At 40.7% G+C, this 12,599-nt stretch overlaps 1 protein-coding gene across 1 annotated transcript in view; it reads left to right on the forward strand.

Annotated features, from left to right (window-relative positions):
• Positions 1 to 12,599, forward strand: part of LOC142302376 (dynein axonemal heavy chain 3-like) — a 2,626,214-nt gene that overhangs the window by 1,757,406 nt on the left and 856,209 nt on the right. Inside the window, exon 47 of the mRNA XM_075343433.1 lies at positions 11,791 to 11,973. Within this exon, the coding sequence (XP_075199548.1) occupies positions 11,791 to 11,973 (183 nt within the window). The remainder of the gene's footprint in view (positions 1 to 11,790; positions 11,974 to 12,599) is intronic.

Here is a 12,599-nt window from a genome sequence, read left to right on the forward strand (position 1 = left end):
TGGTTCAAGAGCGGTGTATTGCTGCGGTCCCCAAGAATTTGGGACAGGACGTGCGAGCGACTAGATGTGGCCCTTTGTTGTGGCGAAATTAGAGCTTGCCCACGACCTCGGCCTCTGGCTGCACCACCATCACGTCCACTTCCTTGTTCCTTGCCAATGCCCTTGCGCATTTTGCAATGCTGTGCTGACGTGTATTCACTACTTGTGCGTTATATCAAAGTTTGTGGAAATTGCACACAAGTGCACCTGTACGCTGCCACCGACAGGCACACACGTGCGGTTTTAAAAACCAAGCACGGACGCACTAAGAACCTAACAGGTTTTTTTGGGGAGCGACAATTACAGACAAGTCAGACACTATCTGGACTGTTTTAGACTGTATACACCAGCCCCAGATATGATGAAGGCTGGTATACGGTCACCACTAGGAATGGCTATATATACCCTGCCTGCCTGCCTGCCTGCCTGTATACTGGTACAATAGTCCTGACAAGGACTCTTCTGGTCACTACCCTGTATTCAGACCTGGCTATACCCTGCCTGTATATAGCAACAATAGTCCTGAGAAGGACTCTGCTACTGTACTCCGACCTGGCTATACCCTGCCTGCCTGTATACAACTAGAATAGTCCTGAGAAGGACTTTTGGTCACACTGTTTGCAGCCCTGCAACTGAAAAAGCTATAAAGGGCCGCAAAGCTTTCCCTGAATCAGCGACACTCTCCCTGCACTGACTGTCTGGATAGCTGTGAGCAGAGCACAGCGCGCCGGCCGGTATAAAGGCTCGGTCACGCTGTGCAGGCCGGCCAATCACTGCAATTCCACAACTAACAGGGCTGTGGCATTGCAGTGGTCTGCCAGCCAATCCCTGCATGAGGGCTGGCTCTCAAAAGAGCGCCAACATGCAGAAATGAAGACCACGAGTACAGCACGAGTATCGCGAGATTACTCGGTCCCCGCCGAGTAGACCGAGTACAGTGATACTCGTGCGAGTACCGAGTAGTAACAAGCATGCTCGCTCATCACTAGACCTCACATGACTCTGTTGGCAAAAAAAATAAAAAACCTATAGCCCTCAAAATTCAGTGATACAAAAAACTTTATTTTGTAAAAAAAAAGGTGTTTTTAGCATGATAGTAGTCAAACCTAAAAAAAAAAATATAAATCTGGTATCACTGTAATTGTACTGACCAGACAGATAAAGCCACCTAACCACCTGTTTTGTACTAAAATCGCCACGAAATAGCATTCACCTCATCCCACAAAAACACACTACCCACTCAGGTAGAAGTCCACAAGCTATTTTAGGAAAGTCTGTGCTCCAAAAATCAAATGGCGCTCCTCCCGTCACGTGCCCTCTGGTGTTGCCACTGTAAAGTCACATGTGTGGTATTTTCACATTCAGGAGAAATTGTGTAACACATTACCGGGCGTTTTTTAATTACTGCACTGTGAAAATTTAAAACCTGGTGTTAAAACAATATTTTAATGGTAAAAATAATAATAATAATTTTTTGTTCTCCTCCCACAAGTATAAAATTTTGTGATACACCTGCAGTGTCAATATACACACTGCACCACTGGATAAAATAACTGAGGGGTACAGTTTGTAAAATTGGGTCACTTGTAGCTGGTATCAGCTGTTATAGTATCTCAGGGTCTCTGCCAATGGGAGCATTTCAACTAAATCTGAACTCAAATATGGTGATTCTCCCCTTCATCAGTTTGTACTGTGCCTCAAAAGTAGTTATAATAATAATAATTTAATAATAAGTTTTCCACTTTTGGGGTATTGGTGTATTCAGTGGAAATTGTGCAACAATCTGTATGGTAAATTATTTTATGTTACCTTAGTGAATTTGAAAATTTGGGATTAAAGCAACATATTTGTAGATAAAAATTTATTTTTTCTTTTTCACGGTTCAACGTTATAAAATTTCATAAAGCACATGGGGGTTTAAGGTGCTCACCAAACATCAAAATAAATTCTTTAAGTGGTCTATTTTACAAAATGGGGTCACTTTTGGGGGAGCACCACTGTTTAGGCACCTCAGGGGCTTTGCCAATGTGATATGACACCCGCAGGCCATTTCTACTAAACCTAAATTCAGATATGGCACTCCTTCCCTTCTTCTCTTTTCCCTGTGTCTCAAAAGTAGTTTTTGACCACACATGGGGTATCAGCATACTCAGGTAAAATTGCACAATAGACTGTATGGTCCATAATCTTCTGTTACCCTTGTGAAAATCAAGGATTTGGGGTTGAAGAAACATTTTTGTGGTAAAAAAAAATATTTTTTAATTTTCATTGCTCAATATTGTAAATACCATGAAGCTCCTGGGGGTTCAAGGTGGTCACCAAACATCTAGATAAATTCATTAAGGACTAGTTTCCAAAATTGGGTCCCTTGTGGGGGGCTCCACTATTTAGGCACATCAGGGGCTCCCCAAATGCAACATGGTGTCCGCTAACAATTCAAGCTATTTTTCCATTTAAAACGTCAAAGAGTGCTCCTTTCTTTCCCAAGCCCTGCCGTGCGCCCAAAAAGTTGATTTTCACCACATGTGAGATAGCATCATACATAGGAGAAACTGTACAATAAATTGTATGGAGCATTTTCTCTTGTTACCCTTGTGAAAGAAAAAGATTTTGGGTTGAAGTAACAATTTTGTGGTAGAATTTTTTTTTTTTGCATTTTTGCTGTTCAACATTATAAATTTTATAAACCTGAGAGTTCAAGATGCTCATTAAACTTCTAGATATATTCCTTGAGGGGTCTAGTTTCCAAAATTGGGTTTATTTTTGGTAGCTCTATTATTTAGGCACATCAGGGGTTCTCCAAACACAACATGGCATCCGCTAACGATTCCAGCTAATTTTCAATTCAAAAATTCAAGTGGAATTCCTTTCCTTTCAAACCTTGCCTTGCGCCCAAACAGTTGATTACTCTCACATACAAGATATCAGTGTACTCAGGAAATGTTTCAGAACAAACTGTATGGTGCATTTTCTACTGTTACTGTACCTCTGTGAAAATGCAAAACTTGATGCAAAGGTAACATTATTGTGGGAAAAATTAAATGTTCATGTTTTCCTTCCACATTGCTTTAGTTCCTGTGAAGGATCTGAAAGGTTAATAAATTTCTTGGGTGTTATTTTGAGTACTTTTAGGGGTGCAGTTTTATAGTGCTGTCACTTTTGGGTATTTTCTGTCACCTAGGCCTCTCAAAGTACCTTTAAAAGTAATGTTGTCCCTACAAAAATGGTTGGTAAATTTTGTTGGAAAAAATAAAAAATTGCTGCTAAATCTTGAACCCTTCTAATTTCCTAACAAAAAAAATATGTTTAAAAAATTGCCCTGATTAAATTGTAGACATGTGGGAAATGTTAGTTATTAACTATTGACATAAAGCTTGGATTTAAGAGTATAAAAAGCCAAAATTTTAAAATTGCTAAATTTTAACTTTTTATGCCAAATTTCAAATATTTTCTCAAATTAATTCAATATATTGTGTTTATATTATTTGTTTATATTACAATGATTGGTGTATTAATAATTGTTTTTGTATATTTTTAATTATATGGTAGGCAGGGGTCTGTCTTTTTCTTTTGGATTATTTATCTAATTTTTGATTCCTATCATTATAAAGTTAATTTCTTACACCTTTAAATAGTTGCTCTGAGTAAGTGACCATATTAAAATACTGTTATTCAGTATTTGATTCAACTTATGCACATCAATAATTTACACAGTGAATTTTATATAAAAGTATGGCCTGCTTATTATTATTATTTTCATTTAACTTGTATACTAAGTTGGCAAATTCCTTGTTAGATATTTACCTTTGGCTTTGGAAAAAAAAACAGTTTTATTATACAAGTTTATACAAGTTTATATATAGAACTGACTATTAGAAAATAATCATTTATAAAACATGAGAAAAGATTATATTGTTAGCGAGAATATTTTAGTACTAGCTGTACTACCCGGCTTCGCCCAGGTTCATAACTGCTGTTAACAAAATACAATGTATTAACAAAAATGTATTCTGCACACAAAAAACACAAAACAAATAGAAACGTAATTATTAAAAGGCAAAAAATAAGCTAATAGAAGCATTTCACAACATATATTTCAACACCCCAGATATTCCACACAGATTTAACTAAATTGGCCAAGTAATGTGCTCCGTCTGTCTCTTTCCAGGTCTGTCTCTTTCCAGGTCTGTCTCTTTCCCCGTCTGTCTCTCTGTCTGTCTCTTTCCCTGTCTGCCTCTTTCCAGGTCTGTTTCTTTCCAGGTCTGCCTCTTTCCTAGTCTGTCTCTTTCTCCGTCTGTCTCTTTCCCCGTCTTTCTCTGTCTGTCTCGTCTCTTTCCCCGTCTTTCCCCATCTGTCTCTGTCTGTCTCTTTCCCCATCTGTCTCTTTCCCCATCTGTCTCTTTCCTCATCTGTCTCTTTTCCTCATCTGTCTCTTTCCCCATCTGTCTCTTTCCAGGTCTGTCTCTTTCCCCATCTGTCTCTTTCCCCATCTGCATGTTTCTCTGTTTCTTTCTTTGTCTGTCTCTATCTCTCTGTTTCTTTCCCCGTCTGTCTCTTTCCCCGTCTGTCTCCCCGTCTCTTTGTCTCTGTCTTTTCCTGTCTGTCTCTTTCCCTGTCTGCCTGTCTCTGTCTGTCTCTTTCCTTGTCTGTCTCTATCTCTCTGTCTCTTTCCCCGTCTTTCTCTATCAAGGTCTGTGTCTTTCCCCATCTATCTTTGTCTGTCTCTCTGGCTGTCTCCTCCTTCCCTGTCTGCCTGTCTCTGTCCCTGTCTGCATGTCTGTCTGTCTCTTTCCCCATCTGTCTCTTTCCCCATCTGTCTCTTTCCAGGTCTGTCTATTTCCAGGTCTGTCTCTGTCTGTCTCTTTCCCCGTCTGTCTCTGTCTGTCTCTTTCACCGTCTGTCTCTGTCTGTCTCTTTCACCATCTTTCTCTTTCACCATTTGTCTGTTTGTCTCTTTCCCTGCCTGTCTCTATCTCTCTGTCTCTTTCCTGTCTGTCTCTCTCTGTCTCTCTCTATCTGTCTCCCCACCGACATCTTATTACCTCACATATAAGCTTCTTATACTATGAATGTTTATTGTTCCTATAGCAACCAATCACAGCTCCTACTAATAACCTGTAGTTCCAGGCTCCATTTACTTTAATGGAGGCATGTTTTTTGGAGCGTAACTGGAGCGGGGTTCAATTTTCCTGTCAAAACATAGTCTACGACGTTCCCAGGGTCACATGAGGTGTCTATGCAAAATTTCATGTTTCTAAATGCGACGGTGCGTATACACTTTTCGTTTCACTTTTTTCCCATTATGTAGATAGGGGCAAAATTGATTGTTAAATTGGAACTCGCGGGGTTAAAATTTCACCTCACAACATAGCCTATGATGCTCTCGGGGTCCAGACGTGTGAGTGTCCAAAATTTTGTGGCTGTAGCTGCGACGATGCAGATAATAATCCCTGACATGCACACATACACACATACATACATACATACATACACACATTCAGCTTTATATATTAGATATAGTGCTAAATTGATTCCTGCTTGTTCCACTGCTTAGTGGGTAATTGTAACATTTTATAATATTTCTGCAAATTTAATTTAAGTAGCTGACATTTGGTGCAGTGAATGAGAAAGGGATTTGTTTCAATATTAAATTATTGCAACCATTTGAAATATCTGTACGTTTAAATCCTTTCCGATGAGTGACCAGTAATGAATACTTTTGTATTCCCATGAAGGGTAGAGCCAATATTATTGGTTAGTTACTGCATTAAATCTTTAAAAGACCCTATATTAGAAGAGGCCATAATGAAGTTGAACACCTTTCGCGCCATGGCCATTTTCTGTTTTTGCACTTTCCTTTTTTTCTCTCCTTCTTTAATAACCATATCTTTTTCATTTTTCTGTCAATATAGCCATATAAGGGCTTGTTTTTTTGTGAGACGAGTAATACTTTTAAATGGCATCATTTATTCTATCCCAAAAAAGAAAGTTCCACATTCGAGCAATTTGATTTATACAGGTGCATCTCAATAAATTAGAATATCATCAAACAGTTAATTTATTTCAGTAATTCAATACAAAAAGTGAAACGCATATAATATATAGAGTCATTACAAACAGAGTGATCTATTTCAAGTGTTTATTTCTGTTAATGTTGATGGTTATGGCAATGAAAACCCAAAAGTCATTATCTTTGAAAATTAGAATAATGACCACAAAACACCTGCAAAGGCTTCCTAAGCATTTAAAATGGTCCCTTAGTGTGGTTCAGTGTGATACACAATAAATGGGAAAACTGCTGACTTGACAGATATCCAGAAGGCAGTCATTGACATACTCCACAAGGAGGGTAAGCCACAAAAGGTCATTGCTAAAGAATCTGGCTGTTCACAGAGTGCTGTGTCCAAGCATATTAATGGAGAGTTGAGTGAAAGGAAAAAGTGTGGTAGAAAAAGATACATAAGCAACTGGGATAACTGCAGCCTTAATAAGATTGTTACAAAAAGGCCATTCAAAAATGTGGGCGAGATTCACAATAAGTGGACTGCTGCTGGAGTCAGTGCTTTAAGAGCCACCACACACAGACATATCCAGGACATGGGCTACAAGTGTCACATTCCTTGTATCAAGCCACTCATGACCAATAGACAACACTAGAAGCGTCATACGTGGGCCAAGGAGAAAAAGAACTGGACAGCGGCTCAATGGTCCAAGGTGTTATTTTCAGATAAAAGTAAAGTTTGCATTTAATTTGGAAATCAAGGTCCCAGAGTCTGGAGAAAGAGTAGAGAGTAGTGATGAGCGAGTACTAAAAAGCTCGGGTGCTCGAAGCTCGGGCTGAGCCTCCCAAGATAATCGTGTACTCGGCCCGAGCACCGAGCCCAATGTTATCCTATGGGAGACCCGAGTATTTTTGTGAAATGACCCCCCGGCAGCATGTAGAAACCCTAAAAATGTCACAAAAGTCTCAGAAGAGTGCTCAAATGACATGGCATCAGCATGGGGAAGACCCCTTGAAGCATTTATCACTCAAAAGTCACAGCTGTGAACAATTTTGTCCGCGTTTTACGCCATTTTTACGGACTCACCAGAAAACCTTCCAAAATGACACCAAAATGAATTTTCATGGCGGAAATGTTAAGGGCACATACCCAATAGTGAGATAGAGCTGGTGTATGTTACTTTTTGAGATTAATACATGAAAGATTTTACGTGAAAACCTTGTGTGGCACTCCGATGTCCAAAACGCACGTTTTGCGCTTTTTACTAACGATGTCGGTCATTTTTTTTTTCATTCTATCTCCCGTCGGTCTGTCTCTCTCTGTCTTGTCTGTCCCCCTCTCACAGTCTGTCGGTCAGTTCCCCCCCTCTCTCTTACTTACCGTTCCCCGATCACTGCCGCGGCGCTGCACAGCTGTTCAAACTCCGGTGGCTTTTCCTCTTTTGAAAAAGCCGGCCGCTCATTAATCAATCTCATATTCTCTGCTTTCCTGCTTTTCGGCGCCTATGATTGGTTGCAGTGAGACACGCTCCCACACTGAGTGACAGCTGTCTCACTGCACCCAATCACAGCAGCCGGTGTGTGTATACTGTGCAGTGAAATAAATAATTAAATAATTAAAAAAAACGGCGTGCGGTCCCCCCAATTTTAATACCAGCCAGATAAAGCCATACGGCTGAAGGCTGGTATTCTCAGGATGGGGAGCTCCACGTTATGGGGAGCCCCCCACCCTAACAATATCAGTCAGCAGCCGCCCAGAATTGCCGCATACATTATATGCGACAGTTCTGGGACTGTACCCGGCTCTTCCCGATTTACCCTAGTGCGTTGGCAAATCGGGGTAATAAGGAGTTAATGGCAGCCCATAGCTGCCACTAAATCCTAGATTAATCATGTCAGGCGTCTCCCCGAGATTCCTTCCATGATTAATCTGTAAATTACAGTTAAAAAACACACACACCCGAAAAATCCTTTATTAGAAATAAAAAACACTAACAAAGTCCCTCATTACCAATTTATTAACCCCGACAAACCCTCCATGTCCGGCGTACTCCACAGTCCTCCAGCGTCGCGTCCAGCTCTGCTGCATGGAAGTGACAGGAGCTGCAGAATACACCGCCGCTCCGGTCACCTCCACGCAGCTAATGAGATGAGTATAGCGATCAGCTGAGCTGTCACTGAGGTTACCTGGATCCAGCGGTGGATGCAGCGGTGGCCGCGGGTAACCTCAGTGACAGCTCAGCTGATCGCGCTACTCACCGCCGCTCCAGTCAGCTCCATGCACCAACTGAGGTGAGTATAGCGATCAGCTGCTGTCACTGAGGTTAATCGCGGCCACCGCTGGATCCAACGGTGGCCGGGAGTTACCTGACTGACAGCAGCTGATCGCGCTATTCCCTTCATTAGCTGCGTGGAGGTGACCGGAGCGGCGGTGTCTTCTGCAGCTCCTGTCACTTCCATGCAGCAGAGCTGGACGCGACGCCGGAGTCCGTGGAGTACGCCGGACATGGAGGGTTTGTCGGGGTTAATAAATTGGTAATGAGGGACTTTGTTAGTGTTTTTTATTTCTAATAAAGGATTTTTCGGGTGTGTGTGTTTTTTAACTGTAATTTACAGATTAATCATGGAAGGAATCTCGGGGAGACGCCTGACATGATTAATCTAGGATTTAGTTGCAGCTATGGGCTGCCATTAACTCCTTATTACCCCGATTTGCCAACGCACTAGGGTAAATCGGGAAGAGCCGGGTACAGCCCCAGAACTGTCGCATATAATGTATGCGGCAATTCTGGGCAGCTGCTGACTGATATTGTTAGGGTGGGGGGCTCCCCATAACGTGGAGCTCCCCATCCTGAGAATACCAGCCTTCAGCTGTATGGCTTTATCTGGCTGGTATTAAAATTGGGGGGACCGCACGCCGTTTTTTTAAATTATTTATTTATTTATTTTACAGCACAGTATAGACCCGCCCACCGGCTGCTGTGATTGGGTGCAGTGTGACACCTGTCACTCAGCGTGGGGGCGTGTCTCACTGCAACCAATCATAGGCGCCTGTGGGCGTGGAAAGCAGGGAATATGAGATGGCTGTGTACAGAGCACAGCGCGCCCGCCGGTATAAAGGCTCGGTCACGCTGTGCGGGCCGGCCAATCACTGCAATTCCACAACTAACAGGGCTGTGGCATTGCAGTGGTCTGCCAGCCAATCCCTGCATGAGGGCTGGCTCTCAAAAGAGCGCCAACATGCAGGGATGAAGACCACGAGTAAAGCACGAGTATTGTAAAATTACTCGGTACCCGCCGAGTAGCCCGAGTACAGTGATACTCGTGCGAGTACCGAGTAGTAACAAGCATACTCGCTCAGTCCACAATCCAAGCTGCTTGAGGTCTAGTGTGAAGCTTCCACAATCAGTGATGGATTGGTTAGCCATGTCATCTGTTAGTATAGGTCCACTGTGTTTTATCAAGACCAAAGTCAGCGCAGCCGTCTACCAGGAAATTTTAGAGCACTTCATGCTTCCCTCTGCCAACAAGGTTTTTGGAGATGGAAATTTTATTTTCCAGCAGGACTTGGCACCTGTCCACACTGCCAAAAGTACCAATACATGGTTTAATAACAACAGTATCACTGTGCTTGATTGACCAGCAAACTCGCCTGACCTAAACCCTCAACAAGAAGATGAGAGACACCAGACTCAATAATGCAGATGAGCTAAAGGCTGCTATCAAACAATCTGGGCTTCCATAACACTTCAGAAGTGCCACAGGCTGATCGCCTTCATGCCACGCCGCATTGATGCAGTAATTTATGCAAAAGGAGCCCCGAACAAGTATTGAGTGCATTTACTGTACATACTTTTCAGTAGGCAAACATTTCTGAGTGAGTTTAAAATCATTTAGTCAGTAGTCTTCCCCATGATTGTGTAGCCTACTGGACTAGACTAAGTGACTATTTTAAATGCTTAGGAAGCCTTTTCAGGTATTTTCTGTTAATTATTCTAATTTTCTGAGATAATAGCGGGCTTTACACACAGCGACATCGCTAGTGATGTCGCTGGTGCAAGCACCCCCCCATCGGTTGTGCGTCACAGGCAAGTCGCTGCCCGTGGCGCTCAACATCGCTGACACACATCACACGGACTTACCTGCCCAGCAACGTCACTGTGGCCGGCAAACTGCCTCCTTGTTCGTTGTCACAGCAGCGTCACTAAGCGACCGCCCAATAGAAGCGGAGGGGCGGAGATGAGCGGGCCAAACATCCCGTCCACCTCCTTCCTCATTGCGAGCGGCGATGTGTGCTGCCGCAGGAACGACGAACAATCTGCTTCCTGCAACAGCAGCGATAATCGGGAAGGAACGATGGGTCAACGATCAACGATTAGGTGACTAATATTGATCGTTTAATGGTCGTTCGTGCGTTTCACATGCAACAACGTCGCTAACAAGGCCAGATGTGTGTCACGAATTCCGTAACCCCCAACGACATCTCGTTAGTGATGTCGTTGTGTGTAAAGCCCGCTAATGACTTTTGAATTTTTATTGGCTGTACGCCACAATCATCATCATTAACAGAAATAAACACTTGAAATAGATCACTCTGTGTGTAATGACTCTATATAATATATGTGTTTCCCTGTTTGTATTGAATTACTCAAATAAATTAACTTTTTGATGAGATTCTAACTTATTGAGATGCACTTGTACAAGTAATAAACAGGGTCAAAAACTGTAACAACAGCATGTTCATAAACAAACAAAAAATACAGATTTCGAATACATACTGGCTATTTTTCAAACTCACTTAGAATGCTATGTTGGTTTCAGCAAATAACTCTTTTTTTTTAATAATTGCAAATATACTCTACTTAATATATAATCTGCAAATATTAATTCTTTGTTTGCTATCATTTAATAGCCACCATCATTGTTTATTTGCACTTATAAATCATGAATGATACTGGTCCTGTGATAGATACACAGGAATGAATACATTTTCTTTAAAAAAAAAAAAAAAATCACCTGCATGTCCATCTCATGGTCGATGACCAGATTTGTTTTATCTACTTAAAACCTATATTTTAATTTAGTTCTTAACATGTTTAGCAGATCACCAGCCACTCTAACATCCACTTTTATAAAACAAAGATAAGAAACTAGAAACTAATGGATAGTTTAGTTAATAGAGACTAATTTACTGATTTTCTGTAAAACCACTGAAAGTATCAGATTACATCAAATCCAAATCCAACTAGTGATTTTCCTGCTCAATTTATAGATTTCTGGTGACTACACGGTAGTAGTTAAAATGTCTTTCATATATATATATATATATATATATATATATGTATATATATATATATATATATATATATATATATAAAAAAGTGTAGTATAAATGTGATTCTTTTTTTTATATAGTGATGCAAACAACAATGGTGTATGAAATATTAATGAAGTGAAATTTTATGTGATGTGTTTACTTGTTTTGTCTTGTTATACATCTGGAAAAAAAATCCACCAAGGAATTGTTGAATGTCATGCACATAAATTAAAATATTAACACATGACAGAAAGGTCATGGGTAATATGATAAAAAGACAAGACTAAATTATTGGCTGGCTGTAATTTTCATGCGCCTAAATAATTGCACTAGGTGTCTATTCATATCCTGCCTTCTATCATCGGGTTCACATAAAATGAAACGTTGTTTACAATTAATCACAATTACAGTGATACTTTTTCTTTTTCTTTAGAATGTTGTACAGTCCCAATTTAAAGAGAAAATGACACATCTGTTTACTCACCTGGTGATCGGGAGAGAGATCCAAGACCATGACATGCGCAACCTATTCTTCGGGGATTACATGATTTCCAAAAATGCTGAGAAGTCTGAGCGGTTTTACAATGAAATTGTGGACATTGAGATGCTTAAAAATGTAAGTATGACTCTTTGTTATATAGGCTAAAGGCATATTTCATTGTTAAATTTTCATACAGCCACTGATTGAAAAATGGGAATACACTATTTCACTATATAAATCTGGAAATCATGCAGTCCAAATACAACAGGCGGACATTTCCTACTTTGTCACATTTGTCAGTCAATTTCTAAACAAACAGAAGGATTGGATTGAATGGTAACTAGTGATGAGCAAGTGTAATTGCTACTATTTGGTACTTCCATGGATAGTAAAGTATTCGGGGTTACTCATTAAATTGTGATTTTTTTTTTTGTGGACTCTCCTCGCGATATTTGTATGTCCCGCTGAACAGGTTTGGCACCTGATTTGCAGCCACTATACATATTTTGCATCTTAACCAATTAAAGATGTAGAAGAAGGAAACCGGGATATGCCGTGCTGACATCAAACATCCAACAGTTGATTAATTTCTCTTTTATTTAACAAGGTCTACGCATTTCGGAGGATGCAGCCTCCTTCTTCACGACAATTATTACAGAAAAACCAACCTCAAGAGTAAGGTTGCTTTTTCTGTAATAATTGTCCTGAAGAAGGAGTCTGCGTCCTCCGAAACGTGTAGACCTGATTAAATAAAAGAGAAA

The sequence above is a fragment of the Anomaloglossus baeobatrachus genome, chromosome 4, assembly GCF_048569485.1.
Source record: "Anomaloglossus baeobatrachus isolate aAnoBae1 chromosome 4, aAnoBae1.hap1, whole genome shotgun sequence".
Classification (NCBI taxonomy): Eukaryota; Metazoa; Chordata; class Amphibia; order Anura; family Aromobatidae; genus Anomaloglossus; species Anomaloglossus baeobatrachus.